Below are 26,129 nucleotides of genomic sequence, written 5' to 3'. Positions count from 1 at the left end.
GCTCTCATAGCATGATTCGTATACTCCCGCATATGGAGTATCCTGCTGCTGCCGCCTTATAAAGATAAGTTTGTGCTAAAATGCAGGTTTTTGATATATAAGTGCTGTTGGTATATTAGACAGCTATGTCATAATGAAATATATATAAAATAAGAAACTAAGAAATAAGAAAATAAGGGTGATCCTATGACGATTTGCACCACAACCATTTTTCTCAGATGTAGAAAGAACACTGTTGTTCATATGGTATGAGTTGCAGCTATATCTGATGATCCCCATACAGAACAATACAGTATATTCTCATTATATTCCATGGGCATTTCGGCGTTTACCACCAGCTGATTTCTAGCGTGAGCTAAAAACACTACCGTGGCTTAGTAAAAGATCCCCATAAGGTTCCACTTACATGTACAAGCTGCGCAAAACCGCATGTGCCCAGTTATAGAATTGCCGTTTAAATATTTTTTGCTATCCTGAAAACCAGACTTGTCTGGGGCTCTTGAGGAACAGTCCTGGCCTTCCCTGCTTTCTGTAATATTTATTAACATATAAAATCTGATATTATCATAGGTAAACAAATACAGACTTTGCAATATATAAGTATAGAACTATGTACATGTAAAAATACATTACCCCATTTCCATGCATTATAAAAGCTGGTTTTCTATAATGTTCAGACAGTACCTGTATGGTAAGGCTGTGACATTAAAGTATTAACCATTCAAGTTTTCACAGTATCCAGGGTATAGCGTTGAGGTGGATGTTGTATCTGTTAAAATATATTCTGTAGATTTTTGAAGCTTAAAAATGCATATAAATAGTTCCTCATTTGGCTCAAGTGACACAGAGGTGCAGGAAGAATTTCTTGGCACCCGGTGCCACATTTATTTTGAAATTTCCAGCTAAGTGTTGTGTTTCTTATTCTGGTAATATTTATATTTTCTTTGAGCCTAAAGAGCTGATGGAATTTCTTGTGGCTAGAGAGGGAATAGGTGTCCTGATAAGTTCTGATAAATCCTCCCATAAATTAGGCATGTTCTGGCTGCAGGGATTTATTTTGCTACTCTTTTATTCTATCTTTCATTGATATATTTTTCCTGTGAACACTCCTCTGAAATTTTGTGGACTAAAGATTGAAATGTTTCTTCAATAGTAATGTGGAGGAGTAGCCTAATCGTTAGTGCAGCAGGCTTGATTCCCACTGCAGCTCTTTGGGGCCCCGTTTACAAAGATATGCTGAAAAATGGCCTGCAGTAGTGTAGACGCATGTTTTGGGTGCGCGCAGAATCATTTTTCAGTGCACCTGTAAAAAACGCATTTTTGCCGAAAATGGACATGCGGCAAAATGAAAATTGCTGCGCATCCATTTTGAGTCTGAGACCTTACTGCCAGCCATTGACCTAGTTGTAGGGTCTCACACGGTAACTGGGCAATAATGGTCTACTCGTGTAAAATGCCAATTACCGCCCGCGCGACAGAAAATAAAAATATTTTCCTGGCACACGTGGAGGGGCATAATCGAACGGGGCACCCAAGATTTCCTGAGGACGTCCTCGCAGGACGTCCCTGCGAAGGGGCGGGGACGTCCCTGCGAAGGGGCGGGGAAACCTGTATTATCGAAACAAGATGGGCATCCATCTTTCGTTTCGATAATACGGTCAGGGACGCCCAAATCTCAACATTTAGGTCGACCTTAGAGATAGTCGTCCTCGGTTTTCGGCAATAATGGAAACCGAGGACGGCCATCTCAGAAACGACCAAACCCAAGCCATTTGGTCATGGGAGGAACCAGCATTCGTAGTGCACTTGTCCCCCCTCACATGCCAGGACACCAAGTAGGCACCCTAGGGGGCACTGCAGTGGACTTCAGAAAAAGCTCCCAGGTGCATAGCTCCCTTACCTTGTGTGCTGAGCCCCCAACCCCCCCAAACCCCACAACTGTACGCCACTACCATAGCCCTTAGGGATGAAGGGGGGCACGTAGATGTGGGTACAGTGGGTTTCTGGTGGGTTTTGGAGGGCTCACATTTACCAGCACAAGTGTAACAGGTAGGGAGGGATGGGCCAGCGTCCGCCTGCCTGAAGTGCACTGCAGTACCCACTAAAACTGCTCCAGGGACCTGCATACTGCTGTCATGGAGCTGGGTATGATATTTGAGGCTGGCATAGAGGCTGGAAAAAATATTTAAAAACATTGTTTTTGAGGGTGGGAGGGGGTTAGTGACCACTGGGGTAATAAGGGGAGGTCATCCCCGATTCCCTCTGGTGGTCATTTGGTCATTTAGGGCACATTTTTGTGGCTTGGTCATAAAAAAAAATGGACCAAGTAGTCATCCATTCTTTTGTCCATTATCGGCCGAGGATGCCCATGTGTTAAGCACGGCCCGGTCTCGCCTTCGCTATGCTTCTGACCCCCCCCCCCCCGTGAACCTTGGTTGTCCCTGCGATGGAAAGCAGTCGAGAACGCCCAAAATCGGCTTTCGATTATGCCGATTTGGGCGACCCTGTGAGAAGGACGCCCATCTTCCGATTTGTGTCGAAAGATGGGCGCCCTTCTCTTTCGAAAATAAGCCTGATAGTGGACGTGCGTCAAAAATGAAATTACGACAAGGGCCGTGTGGTAGCCGGAAGGTAACTCAAAATTGACGTGCATTGGGAGTGCGTAGGCGCCTACGCGGCTTAGTAAAAGGGCCCCTTTGCGACTCTGGGTAAATCACTTACCCCTCCATTGCCCTGGTACAAAATAAGTACCTGTATATAATATGTAAGCCACTTTGATTGTAACCACAGAAAGGCGGTGTATCTGATCCCCTTTCTTTTACTCGTTATATTCTGATGGAAATATTCTGCTTTTGCTAGACTCATCTGTGTTCTTCCATTCAAGATTAATCCTTGGCAGCTACAGTCCTGTCTCTTTTGGCTTCACCAGTTTTGCAGTGTTTTGTTGTATTCTATACATCCTCTGTCATGTTGCTGGTATATGCCTTTATTTATCTTCAGCTGGAAACTTGTTAAAAGATAATGTGCACGGTGCTGTATAACTTTACAACAGAAGACAAAGGGAAAAAACCATTGTGCACAGATTGCAAAATCTGGCTTCTGAGTTTAGCCCCTCCTTCCCCTTTCTACCACTATCTCAGTATTCAGTTCAGGTTCAGCAATGTGACAACAGTAGTGTAAACACAGACTATATCAGAGCAGGATTTAGTAAGCAGCATCAAGACACTGTCCAGTTTGGATGGGTAAATGTTATCTTCTTCTTCTTAGACCATCTCGCAAATACTGTTTTTTCTGTGATAAATCTATGACCTCCGTAAGGAGCGTTTTCATGCAGAAAGTATTCATCACATTCGTTTCTTCCTGGCTCATAGTAATGGTAAGGGACTTTTCTAAAGCCATCTGACCTGAGAGAAGAAAAACAGAAAGGATATATAAATATGCAACAAAATCTTCGATTTATATATGCAGGACTTGGTGATACAAGATTCTTGGAGTTAATAGCAAAATTGGTGATGCCACCGTGAAGTAACTAATAAGCTATAAACTTTATTCTAGGTTTGTCTGTATGCTGGTCTGTTCCAACATCGGTATGCTATGCCTGCAAATCCCATACCACAAGAACATAAGAAAAGCCATACTGGGTCAGACCAATGGTCCATCTAGCCCAGTATCCCGCTTCCAACAGTGGCCAATCCAGGTCACAAGTACCTGGCAGAAACCCAATCACTAGCAACATTCCATGCTGCCAACCCCGGGGCAAGCAGTGGCTTTCCCCACGTCTATAGGAGACTATGGACTTTTACTCCAGGAACTTGTACAAACCTTATCACATATCTTTCATTTAGCCTCCTGGAAGGAATGTTGCACATCATAGCATAACAGAAGGCGTTATGATCTATAAGATGAGCAGTCAATATTAAAGTTTCATGAATTTCTGAAGCTGTAAAGAAGGTCCATAGATTTTTGATATGGTGGATACAGGATTTGCTAGCTAAACATTCTTTTTTTCTAAAGAATATACTCTTTATCAGAGATACAATTTCCCTTTTATAGCTAGGACTTCTATTCTTAGGTGTTTGTAAATCATGGGGTAAATATGCAGTCCACAAGGACCAGTGTTTTTTGATGGACCAGTGTTTTTTGATGTGCTGACCACCATGGGCTGAATTAGGTCTGGATGTTCAGTACTAGGCTGAATCTAGCTACTGGCATTGAATATTCAGGTTTGTATGGGACACTGGAAGTTATATGGGCCCCGTCAATATTCAGTGCCTAGGAGGCCCTTTTACTAAGGCGCATAGCCGCCTATGCGCATCCAACATGCGTCAATTTGGAACTACTGCCCGGCTACCGCGAGCCCTGGGTGGTAATTCCATTTTTTTTACGCGCGTCCAATACGCACGGCAGAAAGTATTTTTTATTTTCTACTGCATGGCGCTAACCCAGGCAGTAATCGGCAGTGTACGTTTGCTGATGATTACTGCCTGGTTAATGTGTGAGACCTTACCACTAAGTCAATGGGTGGCGGTAAAGTCTCCGGCCCAAAATGGATGCACGCCAATTTTTTATTTTGTCGCACGTCCATTTTTGGCCAAAAAAAGGCCTTTATTTATTTATGTATTTACAGCATTTATATCCCACAATTTCCCACCCATGGGTAGGCCCAATGTGGCTTACAACAATCTACATAAACACACAGGAAGTCAGGGGTCAACCAATTATTGTCCTAGAAGTATAAGGCCTTTCTTGCAGGCGCGCTGAAAAATGGACCTGCGTGCATCCAATACATGTGCCTACAATAGCGCAGGCCATTTTTCAACACAGCTTAGTAAAAGGACCCCTAGATGACTAATTAGGTATAGGTAGGACCACTGTACCCTCTAAGCTGTGTGGAAGTCCTCCACTTACAGTCCTGTCAGTGGGAGGTGCAGTTTCTTTATGACATTTTCAATAGTGTGGGACAGGAAAGCTCCACAGGGAACCTGTCCGTCCCTATCAATTGTGAACTCAATATTGAAACAGCACCCCCGACTGGAAGCAATGCGGTTGGAGGACTTCTGCTCAGCTTAGAAGGAACAGTGCTTAGGACTGCATATTTCCCCTGGATTCTATATAGTGCGACTTGAGTTGCGCGTGCAAATCTGGTCGTATTCTGGATTTACGTGCGCAACTTAACCCCTGTTTACTAAGCTGTGTTAGCAGCTGCCATGTGTTAATGCTGACACAGCCCGTTCACTTTGAATGGGCTGTGTTGGCATTGCCACGCGGCTTAGTAAACAGGGGGGTTAACTAGTTTAACAAGCCAATCAGCGCCAATACTTCAACTTAACAAGCAATTATTGACACTAATTGGCATTAATTAGAATGTCTAAGCGTATTCTATAATGTGATGTACATAAATACTAAGATGCTGATCTGAAAAGGGGGCACGGCCATGGGTGGGTCATGGGCATTCCTAGAATTTACTATGGCCATTCTGTGTGTAATTTAGGGAGGAGTGGGGGAATCAGGGTTGTCTGAAGGACAGGTGGGGCATCAGATTTCACATTTGAGGCATGGTGGGGAGTGAAATCACTAATATAACAATTGAGTAGAGGAGGAACTTGGGACTTCATATCCTTTCAGGCCTTCACTGGGGGGAGGGAGGCAATGACAGCATCACAGACTTGTTTAGCCCTGATGCTGTCAGTACTAGTTAATCGAATCACTTCAGGTGATCTGCAATGCATTTTTTGCTCATTAATGAGCTGCTTTGCATACACTTAAATGTGATGCAGCTCATTAATTTTTGTGCATATTGTGTTTCCATTCGATATCATCAATAATGAGTTTTTAACTTGCATTAAATACCAGTTTCAGCATTTAAAATACTTTAACACATTATTGCTCTTAGTAAATAGACCCATGGAATCTGCTTTCAAGCTACTGCAAAAGATCTATTAAATTATTTTCCCTTAACTGCCAACTAAAAAAAAAAAAAGAGGGAACATTTCATAGTACCATGCCGCGAGGTCCGTGGGTACTTTTAATCTTCAAATTTTGTTCCCATTTTCAACATAAAAATGCACATTAAAAAGTGCCTCCTTTTTCTGCAGTAATTTTACCAACCAAATAAACACGCGTTCTGTTAAAAACACAGAAGTATGCACCTGGTAGCAATCTCTACCCTATTTTCCCCCTAACCCCCTGGGAATGCCTCTGCTAAATTTGGGACAAGTAGGACACTGTTCCACAACACACATACTTTTATTTGCCCCCAGCGGCCAATTTTCAAATAGTCTATCCAGGTCAAACATTTTTTTCCTGGCAGGAATGGCTTTGAAAATTCCCCTCATAGTGCACATACAAAAAAAACAGCACTACGGGCCTTTAAAAATGGAACACAGTTCTTTAATGAATAAGCCTTGACAAAAAGACCCGGCACGGATACAGAAAGTGAAAGTGCCTTGGTGCTTTGTAGCTTTTACTATATGAGACGTGGGGTAAGGAATAATATATTGTAGAGGAATATATTCGAGTTATTCCCCATGTTTTCCATGTCATCACTGTGACCCCTGACGCAGGTGCTAATCACCGAAACACGGCCCGTGTCGGGTCTTTTTGTCAAGGCTCATTCATTAAAGAACTGTGTTCCATTTTTAAAGGTCCATGGTGCTGTTTTTTTTTTTGGACTTTAGTTTGTACTTCGTTCCCTCTCTTTTGTTATATCCACCTCATAGGACACATGCCATCTTGTAATTTCTTTAAAAGTAACGGAAGCTGTGCCTTACCAGAGCTCCACATAACTGCTTTTAATAATGTATTATCCTCTAGTACTCTCTCTCTTTTCCTAGTGCCATCTTTTTCTGATAGTGGAAAGGGAGTATCAGGTTAGTCTTCCAAGAATAGCAGCCAGCAAAGTGGTTTATACAACTGATACCTAAGGGTTGCCAGTATTTCAAGCAATACACTTCCAGGACTGCTAACATCCCTTATTCAATATGAGTGCTCCCTCCACTGCATGCTTGAGGGAAGGATCTTAATTTACATCCTGGATGTCCAACTCAGTTTTGGCTTACTTCAAATCTTCTTAAGTTGTTGGAGAAAGTGGTTTGTAGTTACTTATTAGAGTTTTATGAGAAGCGGTTGGGTTTTCACCCTAAACAGTATGCCTACCATTCTGAGCACAGCACTGGAAAAGCACTTGTGGCCAGGCTGGGGAAATTCATAATGTTAAATAATAACCAGGCGGTCATTCTGGTATTAGATTTGACTATAACCATTGGTTGTATTGATCACGGCCTTCTTGTGTTTAGATTCCAGCAGTTGGGTATGGGAGGAAGTTGGAAAAGTGTTACGCTGGTCTGCATCATATTTGTTATCTAAAACTTTTTTGATTCTCTGAGAAAAGCCTCCGGGTTCTACTGTAACTCTTATACTTTTTAATGTATTTTTATCACTGCTAGCAAATGTATTTTTATCACTGCTAGCAACTCTGATGCAGAGTTTTGATTTTAGGTATTTTTTAAAATGTAGATAATATCCAACTTTGAGCTTCAATTGGACTTCATAATCAAGATCTTGGCCTCCTAAATTCTTGTCTTGCTGTTGTGGTAATTTGGATTGCTAAACACAGGCTCAAATTGAATCCTTGCAAGACAGAGGCTATCTGGTTTTCTGGAAAGGGCCTACTTCTTCTCTTCCACCAATTATTCAGAAATTGTCAGAGACACTTCAAGCATCTTCCCTGCAACAACAACAGCCTGTTGTCTCAAGTGTAGCTGTTTCAGTAAACCAGGATGAAGCTTTGAGGGAATCAGTTGGATCTTCAGTGAAGATGCCAATAACATCTGGTGGTAAGCCTGAACTATCCCTGCAAAGTATCTGGACAATACTTGTGAAAATGCATACTGTCATATCTTTTTTTTTTTTAAATTTCTTTATTAATTTTAATTTAAACAAGATAACACTCTTTGAATGATACATCAAATGTTTTTAAATAACAACTTTAAAGTAAATTATTCCAGATATTAAATTCCAAAAGGAATTTATACAAACATTGATTTTCAGCAGTCCACAAATCATACTGTCATATCTAAGTGTTCTGTAGATTTGAGCTCTTAGGTGAACACAGTTGCAGACTTGGTACACAGGCAAGAGGCCCTAGAGAGAGATCATCTTCAAAGACTTGAGGCTTTGGAAAAAGATACTAAGGAATTTAAATCTGTTATTAATATTTTGACCCAAGATAGGTTTGCAATTCATAGAAAATTAGACCAACTTGAAAATCACTCTAGATGTTTACATTTAAGGGTTTTTAATTTTTTCCAGGGTTCTGGGTCAGATGCCTATAAAGACCTGGAAGAAATATCTCGTGGAGATTCTGAATTTACCTGATACTAATTCACCTCCTTTCGATAAAGTTTATTTTCTTCCAGTAAGAAAGAATTAAGAATTTCTAGAAAATGCTGTTCTAGATGTATCAGGAATATTACAATCATCCAGGGGGTCTTTTACTAAGCCACGGTAGCGTTTTTAGTTCGCTGTAGAAATCAGCTGGTGGTAAACTCCAAGATGCCCATTATATTCCTTTAGGCGTCTCGGCATTTGCCGCCAGCTGATGTCTACCGCGAGCTAAAAACGCCATCGCAGCTTAGTAAAAGATCCCCCCCTAGTGAAGAAGTCCAGGATAGAACAACATTATTGGTAACATAGTAACATAGTAGATGACGGCAGAAAAAGACCTGCATGGTCCATCCAGTCTGCCCGACAAGATAAATTCACGTGTGCTACTTTTTGTGTATACCATACCTTGATTTGTATCTGCCATTGTCAGGGCACAGACCGTAGAAGTCTGCCCAGCTCTAGCCCCGCCTCCCACCACTGGCTCTGCTACCCAATCTCGGCTAAGCTTCTGGGGATCCCTTCCGAGCAGGATTCCTTTATATTTATCCCACACATGTTTGAATTCCATTACCATTTTCATCTCCACCACCTCCCACGGCAGGGCATTCCAAGCATCCACCACTCTCTCCGTGAAAAAACACTTTCTGACATTTTTCTTGAGTCTGCCCCCCTTCAATCTCATTTCATGTCCTCTGGTTCTACCGCCTGGCTTTATAAAAATTTACCTTAACAAAACTCCAACACATGCCCAAACTGATTATTAACATTATTGGTAAGTTGTGTATTTGAGCAGGATCTTAACCTGATAATGCACCTTTACTTCAAAAAATCTACAAGTTTCTATTTAGGACAGAGAATTTAGATATACCCAGACATATATCATTCAACCCAAGAGCGGTGTAAATTGTTCCTGTTTATGAGACAAGAGATCTTTTTATTGTGAGCTATTTTTTTTCTTCATTCCCTATGTAAATGTTTGATTTATTTTGCTGGGTTTAAATACCTATTCTTAGTCCCGGAACAACTGAGGTACTTTCTTGAAGAAGGTGCCCATTTTACCACCTAATCTTTTACCTTCATTAGGGACTGAAAAACAGGAAGGAAGATTGTAACACAAAGTGGGGCATAATCGAACGCGAACGCCCATCTCCATGGGTGTCTATCTGCGAGAACGGGTACGTGAAGGGGCGGGACAAACCGTATTTTCGAAAACAAATGGGCGTCCATCTTTGTTCTGATAATATGGTTTGTGTCAGCCAAATGCATCGGATTTGTGCGGATTTGAGCTGGGCGGTATCATTTTTCAGCGATAATGGAAACCGAAGGCGCCCAGTTCAAAAACGAACAAATCCAAGGCATTGGGTCATGGGAGGGGCCAGGATTTGTAGTGCACTGGACCCCTCACATGCCAGGACACCAACCGGGCACCCTAGGAGGCACTTGTAACAATTAAAAAAAAAGTTAACTACCTCTGAAGTCCATAGCTCCCTTCCCTTGGGTGCTGAGCCCCCCAAATCCACCCCCAAAACCCACTGCCCACAACTCTACACCATTACCATAGCACTTATGGGTGAAGGGGGGCACCTAGATGTGGGTACAGTGGGTTTTGGGGGCGGTTTGGAGGGCTCCCATTTACCACCACAAGTGTAACAGGTAGGGGGGAGATGGGCCTGGGTCCACCTGGCTGAAGTCCACTGCACCCACTAACAACTGCTCCAGGGACCCTGCATACTGCTGTGATGGAGCTGGGTATGACATTTGAGGCTGGCTTACAGGCTGGAAAAAAAAGTTTTTAAAGTTGTTTTTTTTGGGGTGGGAGGGGGTTAGTGACCACTGGGGGAGTCAGGGGTCATTTAGGGCACTTTTTTGGGACTTGTTCGTGAAAAAAAAGGGTCCAAAAAAGTGATCCAACTTCTCGCTAAAAACGCCTTTCTTTGTTTGATTATCGGCTGATGATGCCCATCTCTCCTCAGCCGATAACCACGCCCCAGTCCTGCCTTCACCACGCCTCCGACACGCCCCCGTCAACTTTGGCCGTTTCCGCAACAGATTGCAGTTGAAGACGCCCAAAATCGGCTTTCGATTATACCAATTTGGGCGCCCACGGGAGAAAGACACCCATCTCCCGATTTGGGTCGAAATATGGGCATCTTTCTCTTTCGAAAATAAGGCGGTAAGTCATTTCTTAAGTATACATTTTCCTTGGTTTAAGTCTCCAGCTTTTGTTCTTTCTGCTCCTCTTTATTTTGTGGTCTAACATGACTAGGAGATTTTCTCTTTTTTCTTTTCATTTTGTGAAATCATATTGTAGTTCATTTCCTGGTCAATATTTCTGTATGCAAGTGGAAACTTGTGAATAATTGTGTAAATTTAATAAATATAACATTTTAAAAAGGTGCCTGTAAGTGCTTTAGCATGCAACAGCGAGGGGGTGTACACATGGGTGAAACATGGGCTGGAAGTTGTACATGCCCTTACTACATTCAAGCACCAGCTCTATAGCTGATGTAACTCCTGACGCACCAATGGCATCTTGGCACATGGATATTGTTATATAGCATTGGATTGTCTAAATAGAGGCATCAGCTTATAGAACTGCCATCTTAGAGATCACATGATGATCTTCTTTTTGTTATCCGGCTTCCATTTTCTGGAGTGACCTTCCACTGGATTTAGGTTTACTTACTCCAAGTTTAAATAAGATTGAAGTCTTGGTTCATTGTATAGGCAATCCCCTCTCTGGGGGAGGCTGGAGAGAACTATTAGTGATCAGTTACCTTTTACTGGTGGTAGGTTGAAGACAGTTGGATAATTAGAGGGGCATAATCGAATGGGGATGACCATCTCTAAGGGCGCCCATCTCTAAGAACGTCCTGGCGAAGGGACGGGGAAACCCATATTATCGAAACAAGATAGGCGTCCATCTTTCATTTCGATAATACAGTCAGGGACGCCCAAATCTCAACATTTAGGTCGACCTTAGAGATGGTCGTCCCCGGTTTTCGGCCATAATGGAAACAGAGGACGCCGATCTAAAAATTGACCAAATCCAAGGCATTTGGTCGTGGGAGGAGCCAACATTCGTAGTGCACTGGTTCCCCTCATATGCAAGGACACCAACTGGGCACCCTAGTGGGCACTGCAGTGGACTTTACAAATTGCTCCCAGGTGCATAGCTCCCTTACCTTCGGTGCTGAGCCCCCCAATCCCCCCTCCTCACAACTGTACACCACTACCATAGCCCTAAGGGGTGATAGGGGCACCTACATGTGGTTACAGGGTTTCGGGTGGGTTTTGAAGGGCTCACATTTACCAGCACAAGTGTAACAGGTAGGGGGGGATGGGACTGGGTCCGCCTGCCTGAAGTGCACTGCACCCACTAAAACTGCTCCAGGGACCTGCATATTGCTGTCATGGAGCTGGATATGACATTTGAGGCTGGCAAAAAAAATATTTTTAGGGTGGGAGGGGGTTGGTGACCAATGGGGGAGTAAGAGGAGGTCATCCCCGATTCCCTCCGGTGGTCATCTGGTCAGTTTGGGCACCTTTTTGAGGCTTGTTCGTAAAAAAAAATGGACCAAGTAAAGTCAACCAAATGCTTGTCAGGGACGCCCTTCTTTTTTCCATTATCGACCGAGGACGCCCATCTCTTAAGCACGCCCCAGTCCTGCCTTTGCTACGCCTCCGGCACGCTCCCGTGAACTTTGGTCGTCCCTGTGACAGACTGCAGTTGAGGGCGCCCAAAATCAGCTTTCGATTATGCTGATTTGGGCGACCCTGAGAGAAGGACGCCCATCTCCCGATTTGTGTCGGAAGATGGGCACCCTTCTCTTTCGAAAATGCCCCTGTTAGTGTCCTGTTTGGGTTTATGGTGTGTTTGATGTTATATGTTATTTTTGTTTATCTTGTATTTTTTTAAATGCTTTACACATATACTTATATTTAATTCAGTATCTGTTGATGCCTGTTGAAGAGCGGATTATCAAATTTGTAATAAAACTAAAGTCCCACAAGTGCACTCCCTGAAGCATTTGATGGAGCTGTCTGCATGGTGATTGATGATTTTTATTTGTATATAGCTGAAGTTGGAACCTGTTAGGTCTTAATGTCTCATGCACATGATCATCTGTGGTCATAATAAAATATATTCTAACCTTCAAAAAAATGTATTTTTGACCTAGACTGATATGGCATCTGGTATTTTGCACTGCTTAGTGACATCACAGGATCCAATCCAGCAATAACAGTCTAGAAACACTGAGAAGAATTTTCAAAGACCCAGGTAACTTTCTTTAACTGGCCAGCTAAAAGTATGCATAGGGCACCTATCACATGAGTGCTTTTAGTCACTTTAAAAGAGGCAATTCCAGGACAACTTGCATATATCGGATTTTCAAATGCACGTGTTACTTTATCGCTTCTCAGCCACCTGCAAAAATCTGAGGTGCAAAATGCACAGGTACTCATATCTCACATAGGACTCCTTTCATGCCCTAAATGCCAAGTCCATAGGAATAAAATGGTCTTCAATAGCACAGTAAAAGGAGTCTATGTTAATTTTCAAAGAGATACAATATGGGTAGTTTCTTTTTGAACATCTATGTAATATATGCCTGTCAAAGTGCCTACCTAGGTTGCAAAAAACATGGGCTACTTAAAACTCACCCCCTTACACTAGAAATTAGTTTAAGAAAAATACCTTTCCATTATGAGATAAACACTGTGATGACTTTTCATTAAAATTAGGGGGCCCTTTTACTAAGCTGCGCCCTAAACGCGTTAATTTGGAGTTACTGCCTCGCTACCGCAATGCCCGGGCGGTAATTTCATTTTTTACGCATGTCCGCTATGTGCACCGGAAACTATTTTTTATTTTCCTGCGTGCAGCGGAAACCAGGTGGTAATTGTCATTCTACTCGTGTAAACAATTACTGTACATTTACTGCATGAGACCTTACCGCTAAGTCAATGGGTGGCAGTAAGGTCTTAGACCCAAAATGTATGCACGCCAATTTTTGTTTTGCTGCACGTCCATTTTCAGCAAAAACTTTGAAAGGGCCTTTTTTTCACAGGCGCATTGAAAAATGGATCTGCACACGCCCAAAACACATGCTTATACTAGCGCAGCCAATTTTTCAGCGCACTTTAGTAAAAAGACCCCTAGAATTCTCAATATTCAATTATGAAGGGAAAAGGAGGCAGAAAAACCATTAATATGTAAGCCAAATTCTTCCTTTCCAAAAAGGCAGTAAGTCTGTAATACTATTTGGATATTTTAAAAAGAGACGTTCCTTGTAATATATACCTTTAAACTTTGAAAGCACTCTTAAATTGATCCAATCTGTTAAAACCAAATATACTTACAATTCAGTGACATGTTAATAGAGAACACTGGGGTTGTGGGGGGAGGGGGGGGGAGGCTGCTTAATCTGTTTCTTGGATTTATAGTATTAGAATGGATTGTGAAACTTTGACAAGACATCAGAATTGTAGATGCATGAAAATAATTTCCTGTGATCTTACTTGCAGTAGGTATCATTTATCATTCCATAGACGTGAATGCCACTGCAGGCATCCATAGCCAGAATGAGGGTAAACCAGCCAGTGCTGAGATAGGAACCTGACTGGATTCTGAAAATAAAAAATAAAAACAGACACACATACAAGAAAAGGATTGATAAATTATTGACATTTTTATCAAAGGAAAAGAAATCCAAAACATTCAATAACTGAGATGAGTTACTCCACAGGGAATCACATTTTTGAGTTAGTTTAGCGGGCAATAAGCAGACTATTTATTAAACTGTGTTAAGATTCAGTACCTAGCACATGGTAACAGCAAAAGTTAACCTGCAGTAAGTGCAAAACCGCTGCAGTGCTATTTGGTGGTGCTCCTAGCACTTTGGGGAACATATGGTATTACAGTGCAATGGTTCTACTAAATATTTACTTTGGGAGGTGTAGACAACTGCTCTGTGTTACCTACCATATTGCATTGCATGTAGTAAGGGATTCTGCATTAACTACAAAGGGCTAGATTCTATATAGGGTGCCAAAAATATCAGTGCCAAAAAGCGCTATTCTATAAGCCACGCTTAAAGTTAGGAACAGTTTATAGAAATCAGTGCCAAAAAAAGCACTATTCTATAAGCAACGCTTAAAGTTTGGAACAGTTTAAAGAATATTGCTTATGCCTGGAAATCATGCCTAAATTTAGGCATGGGCTTTTGCAGCAACTGAAACGCGGTGCAAATGTATGCGCCTACATTTGGCGCACATCACTGTTATTCTATAACAGTGTGCATTAATTTTAAGAACGCTCCCATTCTGCCCACGACCCTCCCATTTCTGTGCTCCCCCTTCAGTTCACACATAAAACTTAGGCATGGATTTAATTTGTGCACTCAAGTTTTGGTGACTTTTACAGAATTAGGGGAAAGTGAAGTCCTCACCCATTCCTTATCCATCCCCTGCCTCTAATATATATTTCTACAGTACAGTCAGCATGTGAGCTGGTAATGTGTATTACAATCCATTTTATACACCTCACCTAACACAGTTTAGTAAATAGGCCCCTAAGTGCATATTAAAAATGAAAGAAAATGAAATAAAAGCAAAACAAAAAAAACATGAACTGAAAATTGAAGAGAGTTTTCTGCCTGCACATCGTAAATGTGCAATCACATGGCATTCTGTCAAAAATATGCAAACATATTAAATTCTACATGGAAGAATTCAAAGTTACACCAGGTCTAGAACTGAAGCCTTGGCTATCTCAAGACCTACTCCATGACAGGCATTCAAAGTTAGATGCAGATGAGACAACTAGACTGAGCAAAATCATTAAAGGAAGCAGATTTTAATACAAGGTCATGTTTATATCTTTTTATGATTATGATTTTTATAAATCTATACATGGTGTCTTTCACTTATCTTCTAGGCTTTTTAATCACTACAGAAGATTTATTGCAGAAAGAACTGCAGAGGATGTGGTATCAGCAGTTAGTGTATCTGGGTTAAAAAAAAGATTTGGACAAGTTCCGGGAGGAAAAGCCCATAGTCTGCTATTGAGACAGACGTGGGGAAGCCACTGCTTGCCCCGGGATTGGTAGAATGGAATGTTGTTACTCTTTGGAGTTCCGGAATCTTGCTACTCTTTGGGATTCTGGAATGTTGCTACTAATTGGGTTTCTGCCAGGTACTTGTGACCTGGATTGGCCACTGCTGGAAGCAGGATACTGGGCTAGATGGACTATTGGTCTGACCCAGTACGGCTATTCTTATGAACTTAGCCTTGGTATTTACTTTTAAGTTATTTTGTATTTACTTTTATACATGTACACTTTATTTTTTTTTTATATTTTGGTTTGAACATATTTGTGTTTTTTTTTATGTAGACCCCTGATGTAGGTTTTTGCTGAAACACAAGCTGTGTTGAGTCCTGTATTAAAATCTGCTTCCTTTAATGATCTGGCTCAGTGTGGTTTTCTCATCTGCAGCCCACTTCTCTGGTTTTTTTTTTCTACGATTGGTTTGTGTTACTGTTTCCCTCTGGTCTGCATTGTGAGACATTGAAAGTTAAAGAACTCATTACCCTTAAAGAAAATAATACGTATTGGAAAGGCTCAAGTAATGGTAACATACAGGGTCATACAAGATGGCATGAAGGATTGCCTTAGTACACTCTAGGCATTAGATATGGGCTGTCATTTGAAACAAATGAAGAGTGTGTGCTATTTGCACATAGTGCATGCTCTTTCCCAGTAGAATAAACATTCTCAATTCAATATATGCAAATTAAATTTAATGCATGTTAACCTACGAATTAGCCTCTGTACAATTAATTTCCATGTGTACAATTTTTTTTAATTAACATAAATATGCGAAATATGCTGAAAATAGTCTGAATATGGGGGGGGGGGGGGGGGGGGGGGGAATCTGAAAGGGAGATGAATATTTTTTTTCTGTGTTCACATGCCTAGCTCACCCACAGGCCCCAATGTTCAAAAGTAAATGCGGGTGCTGGAGGCCATTAGCTACTGCAGAATGCTGAGAATTGACGAGTGTGAGAAACTGGTTCCCAGCGCAATTATTATTAGCATTTGTATAGCGCTACCAGATGCACGCAGCGCTGAACACCTGACACAGAGAGACAGTCCCTGCTCAATAGAGCTTACAATCTAAAATACAGACAGACAAGACAATAAGGGCGAGAGAAGTACTGGGTGAGAAGGAACAAGGGGGATGCAAATGAGTAGTGGCTAGGAGCCAAAAACAGAGGTGAAAAGGTGGGTTTTCAGCATTTTTATTTATTTATTTATTTATTGCATTTGTATCCCACATTTTCCCACCTTTTTGCGGGCTCAGTGTGGCTTACAATAAGATATGAATAATAGAAATACATTTGTTACAACTTGGTTATGGATTACATTGTGCAGAGTTGTGCGAGACATTCGAATATCATTAGGAATATAACAATGGGACATCAACATAGAAATATTGGAAGGAGACAATGGGAAGCTAAAGGGCAGTGTTAGACACAAAGACATATGGTGTACATAGTTCCGTGAATAAGTGTATGATTGACTGGATTACGGGATGAGGGATCAGAAGTGGATGTATGTTGCATTGATGAACAGTGAGTATGGACTCTATGTGTTTTGGCTCTTTCTGTAAGTTTGTTCAAACAGGTAAGTCTTCAGTAGTTTACGGAAGGAAGCTTGTTCGTTAATCACTCTTAGATTTGAAAACAGGTAGAGATGGAGCTAGACGTATAGGCTCAGGAAGTTTATTCCAGGCATAAGGTGCCGCGAGAGAAAAGGAACAAAGCCTGGAATTAGCAGTGGAGGAGAATGAGCATGCAAATGCATTCTAATCAGCTAACTCCGTATTCCTCCCCAAAGCTCAGCAGTGCGCCAAACAAGGGCGCTCTTGTCGCTGAAAACATTACGTCAGCTTGGAGCTGGCATTAGGGTTGTCAGCAGCAAGGTCTGTCTGCTGGGAGGAATAGGAGCAAATATATCCTATTTTAAAGCAATCTCAGCTCAATCGGGCCTAACGAGGTACTTTGCTGCCAGAGAGTAACAATGCCTTACTGCACACTTCTCCCTGGAGCTGCTGGTCTTCCATATGACCCTGCTTTTCCCGTTTCAGCAGCAAGAAGCAGAGATTGTTGCCCGAAACCTGCCACAAGAAAGCTTCCCCCAACAGCCTTCTCCTTTCCCTCAACAGCCTTCTCCTTTCTCCTGAACCTTCTCCAGAGCCAGGCAAAGTTTCCTCGGTAAACTGCAGTGACATTTTTGAGTCTGATCAGCATAGGGTTACCATATGTCCTGATTTACCCAGACATGTCCTCTTTTTGAGGACATGTCCGGGCAACCGGGCGGGTTTTGCCAATCTGCCCGTTTGTCTGGATTTCTGGACAAACGAGCAGGCTAGTGGGCGGACAAACGGGCAGATTGCTAGCCTCCCCTCCCCTTACTTACTACTGCCCTGGTGATCTAGTGACCTCTTCCGCCTTCGGAGAAGGAAAGAGCCCCCCTCTTTCCTGCCCGGAGCGCTGCCCTGTATGCATCCTTCCTGTTGCTGATCTCAGCGCCGATTCAAAATGGCCGCAGAGAGTTGAAGTGACCTCGCGAGACTTCAACTCTTGGCGGCCATTTTGAATTGGCGTTGAGATCAGTAACAGGAAGGATGCATGCAGGGCAGCACTCTGGGCAGGAAAGACGGGGCTCTTTCCTGCCCTGAAGAGGTCACTAGACCACCAGGGCAGTAGTAAGGTAAGGGGAGGGGGGTGACGGGGAGGGGGGGGGGTGATGGGGTGTGTGACAGGGGGAGGGGAAATGTGATGGGGCAGAGCGAGGGTGTGAAAGGGGCGGGGTGGGTTGTGACAGGGGGCAGGGCAGGTGTGAAAGGGGGTGTGGTGTGTGGTGGGGCGGGGCATGTGTCTTCCTTTTTGGGGGACAAAATATGGTAACCCTAGATCAGCAGCACTCACCAATGCAGGGAAGGCTTGCCTTTTTGTGTACCTCTCATAACCTTTTCCTCCTCCCCTCTGGCATTCTGGGCATGCGCTGAAGAGCTGTGCTTAACGAACAACTTTCAGTGCATGCGCCAGACTCCCAAATGCTCAATGCTAAGAAAGTGCCTAAATTTGCATGTCGTTAGCGTTGAGCATTTGAGAGTTCCTTCACCGCGCTGTTGTAGCAATATTTTTCCAGTGCTGTTTAGAGTTTTGAGCATCTCAACCTAAGAGCATTATTTTCTTCATAAGAAAAGGGAAACACTGTTTTACATGCTCAAGGAGGTGCTTATAGAGTTACATGCAGAAACATAGGGAAGCAACTGTATAAAAGGGCACCAAGTATTAGGCATCGGAGGGCACTTGGTAGGAGTCTCTTCTATAAAGAAAAGCAAGTACCTACTTTCCTTGCTAGGATATAAGTGCAATTAGGTACTAATGCAGCTAACATTCAGGCGGAAGCACTTATGTCAGCCATAGAGCTGGTGTAAGTACAAGCACATAAGGACAGCAAGTCAGGGCCAGTCTTAGGCAGAGGCAAGAGGGGCGACCGCACAGGCCTTCACGCTTCCAGGGGCCCCGTGTGACCCCAACATGATGATATGTCAGTGCCAGCATCAAGTATCACTCTTGTCTTGCTGAACTCTGTCCCATCATATTCCCTCGGTCGGCTTTAGCTTTACCTCTTGGCTGCGCTGCAAAACAACCAGCACCTAAAAGGCTGCTCCTGATTGGCTGGATGCCGGGAGTAACTCAGAATCTGAGTTACACCGGTTTCTGGCCAATGAGGAGTGCCCTTTTAGGCGCTAGAGAGGAATCTCTGACCAATCACAGCTGCACTTCAGTAGCAGCTCAGCCACATGAAGAAATTGTGGATGAGTCCAGAGAAGTGCAGCTGTGGTTTGTGAATGCGAGCACTGGTCACCAAAGTGCTCTCGGGAGTCTTGGGGTCGGGCCGCAGGCCTGCTGCAGTGGTGAATAAAAATGGCACGGCATGGCACTGAATGTGATCCAGTTGCCACGAGTCGGCTGTCAGCCCAGCTGCTCTATGTTGGCCCATGTTCTTAACAACCCCCCCCCCCCCAAAGGAGCCAGAAATTGAACTCCAACGAAAGTGGATGGCATGAACTAGTAATTGGTAAGTAAGCAGACAGAGACACATCTATTAAGTCCTGGCTCATGTCTTTCATTCCACAGGTTTATTTAAGAACCCAAGAAAACTAGATGCTTTTGTGAACTCCCAGACTTAGCCAGCCTCATCTTGTTGTGTGGCTGTATCTCGTATCGTATGTGCATTGTATTGGGATGGGTTCTTAAATAAACCCGGGGAATAAAAGACCTGAGCCGGGTTTGTTTTTACATGTTTTATGGAAATGGTCTCACCAGAGATCATAAATAGAATTAAAAAATAAATAAATTCCCAGGCTAGGCAAGGGGCCAGGAGGGTCCCACCAAACTGGTCTGCACAGGGCCACGCAGTTGCTAAGACCGGCTCTACAGCAGGTACATGCTTAACTTGCAGCAGTGGCGTAGGAAGGGGGGGGCAGTGGGGCGGTCCTCCCCGGGTGCACGCCGCTGGGGGGGGTGTCGTCTCCGTTGGTTCCTTGCTCCCTCTGCCCCGGAACAGGTTACTTCCTGTTCCGGGGCAGAGAGAGCAAGGAACCAATGGAGCCGACGCAGCTCCCAGCGACGTGGGCTCGGGGGCGGATCAGCCCTCCCCTCGCTGCCAAAGTAAGGTACAATGCGCTCTGGGGGGGGAGGGTGTGCGCCGGATGAGGGCGCCGCGCTGCACCCAGGGGGGGTGCGGCGGCGACCCGCCCCGGGTGCCAGCTGCCCCCTCTACGGCACTGACTTGCAGTAATCTGTAAGTTATCTGCATATGTGGGAGTCCAGCTTCTATACCCTCCCCCTCTCCTGTTAAAGTAAAAGAGCATAAAGGTGCAGAGCCACTGATGGCTCTGTCAGTCCTCCCTCTTCTGACGTAGACTTCCTGTTTATGAGGGGCAGAACTGGCAGAGCTATTGGCGGTGCAACTTAGACACCGGCTCCATGCCTTTATATCACCTTTTGTTGCTGGGTAGTAGCTTGGTTGGCAGGCGGGGGGGGGGGGGGGGGGGGTAAGGGAATCACACTGCCGGACCTGGGGGGGAGTCCGTCCACAACATTTTGCCCAGGGCCCCCCTCCAGATCCAGCAACATGATTTCCTTACACCCCCCCCCCCCCCCTGTTAAGTTACATTGGTTGCAGCTCCTTGTGACTCTGGGCAAGTCACTTAACCCTCCATTGCCTGCCGCATTGAGCCTGCCGTGAGTGGGAAAGCGCGGGGTACAAATGTAACAAATAAATAAATAAATAAAAATTATGGCTCATAGTCATTTCAAGCAAGGTAAGCATAATGACATTCAAAATTTTATTTAGTGATGCTACCTCTTTTATGACAGACCTAATTGTTCTGCTACAAGGAGTCATTTCTAAATATAGCATTCGGAATCAGTTTTTCCCCCCCGGTTTCCAGCTACTTTCAAGCTAAGATCAGGTAGACATTTCTCTCTATCACTTCATTATCAAATGGCTACTATTTGGAACACTTTACCTTTATTTTTGTGATCCTGTTGACATTATTTCATTTTTAGGAAAAGCTTGAAGACTTTTCTTTTTTCACAAAAAATGGTCTTAGGTCCTTAGATTCTGATTAAGTGGATTATATGTTTTTCTGTACTGAGGGGTCCTTTTATGAAGCTGCAGCAATGTTTTTGACATACGCCAAGGCCCCCTTTTACCACAGTGGGTAAAAGGCATGGTTTGAAATGGATTTGCAGCAACTGAAGCACTTGCCGCACGCCCATTTCAGGTGGGATCACTTACCGCCACCCATTGAGGTGGCGGTAAGGGTTCCCATGCTATCCCGGCAGTAACCAGGCAGAACGTGGCACTGCCCGATTACCGCAGGGTACACGCTGGGGATGGGAACTACCACCGGGCTGGTGCAGTAGCCCGGCAGTACTTCCCTTTTAGCAAGCGGTAAGCCTGCGTTGGGCTTTACTGTCACTTTGTAAAAGGGTCTCTAAGTGAATTTCATATAGGTATTTTAATTCCAAGATGTACTGGGTCTGATTTCTTTCTAGCTGTCATCTGCCCTGAACTATGTAGGTAATGGCAGAATACAAGACATGATGTAACATAACATAACGGAACAGAATAGAACTTGTAGAACAAATTTCCCATTTCATAACAGCACCAACTTCCGAAACTCACACAACATACCTAGGAAAAGGCAGCACTGGGACTGTTGCAGTGAGCCTTAGAACATACACTGATTGGGAAAACTGAACAAGCTGCTTCACTACAGATCCCTCCTAAGAAACTTGGGGCCCCGTTTACTAAGGCCTCATCCTCCCCGTCCCATCTGCCCGCAACCTCTGAGTCATCTTCGACTCCTCCCTCTCCTTCTCTGCGCATATCCAACCGACTGCCAAGACCTGTCGCTTCTTCCTCTTCAACATCAGCAAAATTCGCCCTTTCCTATCTGAGCACACCACACGAACTCTCGTCCACGCTCTCATTACCTCTCGCCTTGACTACTGCAACTTACTCCTCACCGGCCTCCCACTTAGCCATCTATCCCCCCTTCAATCCGTTCAGAACGCTGCCGCACGTCTTATATTCCGCCAGACCCGATTTACTCATATCACCCCTCTCCTCAAGTCACTTCACTGGCTTCCGATCAGATACCGCATACAATTCAAGCTTCTTCTCCTTACCTACAAATGCACCCGGTCTGCAGTGCCTCACTACCTCTCTACCCTCATCTCCCCCTATGTTCCCGCCCGTAACCTCCGCTCAGAGGACAAATCCCTCCTTTCAGTTCCCTTCTCCACCACTGCCAACTCCAGGCTCCACTCATTCTGCCTTGCCTCACCCTATGCCTGGAACAATCTTCCTCAACCCCTACGCCAAGCCCCCTCCCTACCCATCTTCAAATCTCTGCTTAAAACTCACCTCTTCAATGCTGCTTTCGGCACCTAACCTTTCGTGAAATATAGTATGCCCTATCAGACTGACTCTACACTTGTCTTTAGATTGTACACCTGTCTTTTAGATTGTAAGCTCCTTGAGCAGGGACTGTCCTTCCATGTTAAATTGTACAGCGCTGCGTAACCCTAGTAGCGCTTTAGAAATGTTAAGTAGTAATAGTAGTAGTAGTAAGGCACGCTCGCGTTTTTAGCACGTGCTAAATGTTACAGACTCCCACAGGAATATATGGGTGTCTTTAGTGTTTAATGCCGCTAAAAATGCTTAGTAAACAGGGTCCTTGGCCTTTGTAACACATGCCGAACATGGATAGCCCCTCTTCAAATACAGGAGAAGAGGCCATAAGATAAAAGTAGAGTAGCCAAAAAAAGCACAAGGAGCCTTGAAGAATAGGAGGCGTCAGTTCAGTTCTTTTATTAAACAGGCCCGACATGGGGTCTAGGCAAAAAAAACATTCATGATATTTAAAAAAAATCACAAATATACATAAATATTATTAAAAATATTTTTAAAATGCAATGATGCTTGTGAGCCAATGGTGTGCAATAATAAAATGTTATTTTTGAAATAATGTTAATTTTGAAAACCATTATGCTTACCTTGTGCAATAATAAAATGCTAATAATAATAATAAAATAATAAAATGTTAATATAAAATCAGTTATATAAACATACAGATGGATCAATGATGAAATAAATACGTGAGAAGGAGGACTTCCGGTGACGTCACGCTCTGCAATGGCGGTCTGATTGCGGAGCTCCCGTCTTCCAGCCCGAAAACGAGCTAACATATAGAACAAGCGATCCACAAAACAAGGTGGAAGCTACGAGAGAGAGAGGCGAAAGTCCCGCGATTCGAAAGATGGCGGATACAAAACTTAAAAAGGCAGATTTGACGAATTTTGCTTACCGCCAACGGGAACGTGCGCCAGAGATACAGGCCGGAGAGCAAGAAGGCCAAGAGAACGCACCTAGCCCGAGCTCACCGGCCAGCCAGAGAGAGCGGGAAGCCGAAGGAGAAAATGAGGTCCCGCCGGACAAATGGGACCAATTAAGCACATGGCTCCAGGATATAAAAAAAGATATAAAAGAGATGCGACAAGATTTTGCGCAACTGAGCGCGGATCTGAGGGAAGAAATCAAAGACTTGGGGAACCGCGTCAATAAGGTAGAAATGGGGCTAGAAGAACATGCAGAAACCTTAAATGAGGTTGAGAAACATGTGGCAGAACACCAATTGGACATGAAATTTCTAATGGACAAGGTGGAAGACCTTGAAAATAGAAGCCGACGCTCCAATATTAGAGTGCGAGGCCTACCGGAGTTACCTGAATATAATAACTGTGAAAAAGTAGTACAAGCAATAGCAGCCCAACTCCTCTCCACATCTGACCACCCAATAGCCCCAGAAACTATTCGGCTAGAACGAGCACATCGGGCGTTGGGGTCAAGAAAGACAAATACGCCAAAAGATATTGTGGCCTGCTTCTCGGAGTTCAAAGTGAAAGAAGAAGTTATGCACCAAGCTAGAATGGCCAGTCCAATTACATGGGAGACATACCCCATTGAACTATTTCAAGACCTAGCAGCTACCACCTTAAAATGGCGTGGAGAATTGCGCCCGCTGACGGAGAAGCTTAGAGCAGAAGGAATAAAATACAGATGGCAACATCCGTTTGCCCTAATATTTTATAAAGAAGGCAAACAACGTAAGGTGGCATCGCTAGAAGAGGCTCATGAATATTTGGGTCCGGAAAAGATGGATAAAGCCCCGACACCAAAGCCACCATCTGGATTTCAAAGAAATGTTAAACAGAAGTGGCAGCGAGTTTCAAAAGGTCGTGGAAGGCTGCGGAGACAAGCGTCAGATCAGACAATACTACCAGGGAAAGGCCCGTGAAAGAGCAACTATAATTGGAATACAAAGATATCATATGATGCGTTAATAATGTGACAAACTGGAACTGGCTAGAATGCATTGAACAACAAAGAAGGATCAAACAAATTGAGCAGGCTGGAAAAGTAAATGGGACCGGAAGTCCACACCATTATAGGCATGATCTCGAATACAATAGAGATGTGCTATATCAGGTCATGGGGAAAGGAGGGTGGGGGGAGGGGGGAGGGAGAGGTGGTGTATATGTAGTGACTTATTGTTTGATGTTGGGGGATAAAGTGTTCAAATGCGTAACATTTAACGTGCGGGGCCTGAACTCGCCTATGAAGCGCCAATTAACATTCAAAGAAATGATGCGCTTGAGCGCGGATGTGGTACTCTTACAGGAGACGCACCTGAAAAAAGGTCATGAGAAGTTGGTGTGTCATAAGCGATACCCCACTATATATTTCGCATCTTGCGCAAACAATTCAAAACAGAGGGGGGTGTTAATAGCGTTGTCTGGCGCACTCCCTTGGGAGGTCAGTAAGGTTATAAAAGATGTAGAAGGTAGATTTTTGATAATGTTAGTATCATTGTATAATGTTCAATATACAATTGTTAATGTATATGCACCAAACACGGGACAGGGTTTGTTTGTAGAAAAAGTAGAACAACAAATACAAAAACACTTGCAAGGTCACCTAATAATGGGCGGAGATTTTAATCTCACGATCCAACCACACTTAGATAACTCCGCAGGCCAGGCAGTATATGCTAAATCAGATAGGAAAATATGGAGGAGATTCATGGCTAGATGGGGCCTGACAGATATATGGAGAACCAAACATGGACAAGAAAGAGACTACACATATTACTCTTCCCAATACAAGACATACTCTAGAATAGACGGATGGATGGGAGATGTGATAGTTGCAAATAGAGCACGGGAGACACATATTGAACCCCGCACCTGGTCTGATCATGCCCCAGTGGTGCTGGAGCTATTGGCAGGGACCCGACAGGTGGGTGCCAGATATTGGCGGATGGACGAGACGCTCCTATTGGACACTAAAAATATCCCAGTAATAGAGAAATATATCCTGGAGTATCTGGAATATAATGATGTGGGAGAGACCCACCCACAATTTGTCTGGGAGGGTCTTAAAGCAGTACTCCGAGGGAAATTAATAGCGTTGAGAACCCATCTGACAAAAGCTCGAGCAGTACAGGAGGATAATATTAGAATAGAATTACGACAGCTTGAACAACAACACAAAAAAGACCCCAAAGATACTAAAGGATTGTCAAAAATGCAGGAATTGAGATTAAAGCTGAATGAGCTACAGATGGCGGACTTAGCCGTCAAACTGCAAATAGCACAACAGGAAAATTTTGAGTTTGGAGATAAAGCAGGTAGGCTATTAGCATGCAAACTAAAAAAAATGTCTCAACGCAATTATATAGGGGGTATACAAACGGCAGAAGGGGGCTATATCTCACAAATACAACACATACATGAGGCATTTCTTGCTCACTTTACCAATTTATATGAACCAGAACAATCTCCGGAGTTGGATGAAATAGAACAATACTTGCAGGAGGCGGATCTGCCCCAGATAGGGAGAGGGGGGTCGACCCAATTATCTTCACCCATCACATCGGAGGAGATAAAGTGGGCAATAACAGATATGGCAAATGGCAAAGCTCCTGGCCCTGATGGGTTTCCCACAAGATTTTACAAACTATTTAGTAAACACCTTATACCAGTGTTACAGAAACTATTTAATGCATTGGAAGACTTACAAAAGCTA

At 43.6% G+C, this 26,129-nt stretch overlaps 1 protein-coding gene across 1 annotated transcript; it reads right to left on the bottom strand.

Annotated features, from left to right (window-relative positions):
• Window positions 1–2,814: 2,814 nt before the first annotated feature.
• Window positions 2,815–14,000, bottom strand: LOC115473164 (alpha-N-acetylgalactosaminide alpha-2,6-sialyltransferase 3-like). The gene is made up of 2 exons (XM_030207895.1): window positions 13,909–14,000; window positions 2,815–3,404 (listed from the first exon to the last, which is right to left on the bottom strand). Exons 1-2 carry the CDS (start codon window positions 13,962–13,964, stop codon window positions 3,218–3,220), a joined length of 243 nt encoding a protein of 80 aa, XP_030063755.1. The 5' UTR covers window positions 13,965–14,000; the 3' UTR covers window positions 2,815–3,217.
• Window positions 14,001–26,129: the final 12,129 nt, after the last annotated feature.

The sequence above is a fragment of the Microcaecilia unicolor genome, chromosome 6 (assembly GCF_901765095.1).
Source record: "Microcaecilia unicolor chromosome 6, aMicUni1.1, whole genome shotgun sequence".
In the NCBI taxonomy this organism is placed as follows: Eukaryota; Metazoa; Chordata; class Amphibia; order Gymnophiona; family Siphonopidae; genus Microcaecilia; species Microcaecilia unicolor.
This window is presented reverse-complemented; position numbering and strand designations above follow the sequence as displayed.

Bases quoted from the DNA above. Each gene is read 5' to 3' on its own strand.
- LOC115473164 (XM_030207895.1), bottom strand. From the start codon at position 13,964: ATGGATGCCTGCAGTGGCATTCACGTCTATGGAATGATAAATGATACC. The intron at 3,405-13,908 runs GTAAGATCACAG...TTCTTCTCTCAG, and splicing joins ATAAATGATACCTACTGCAA to GTCAGATGGCTTTAGAAAAG.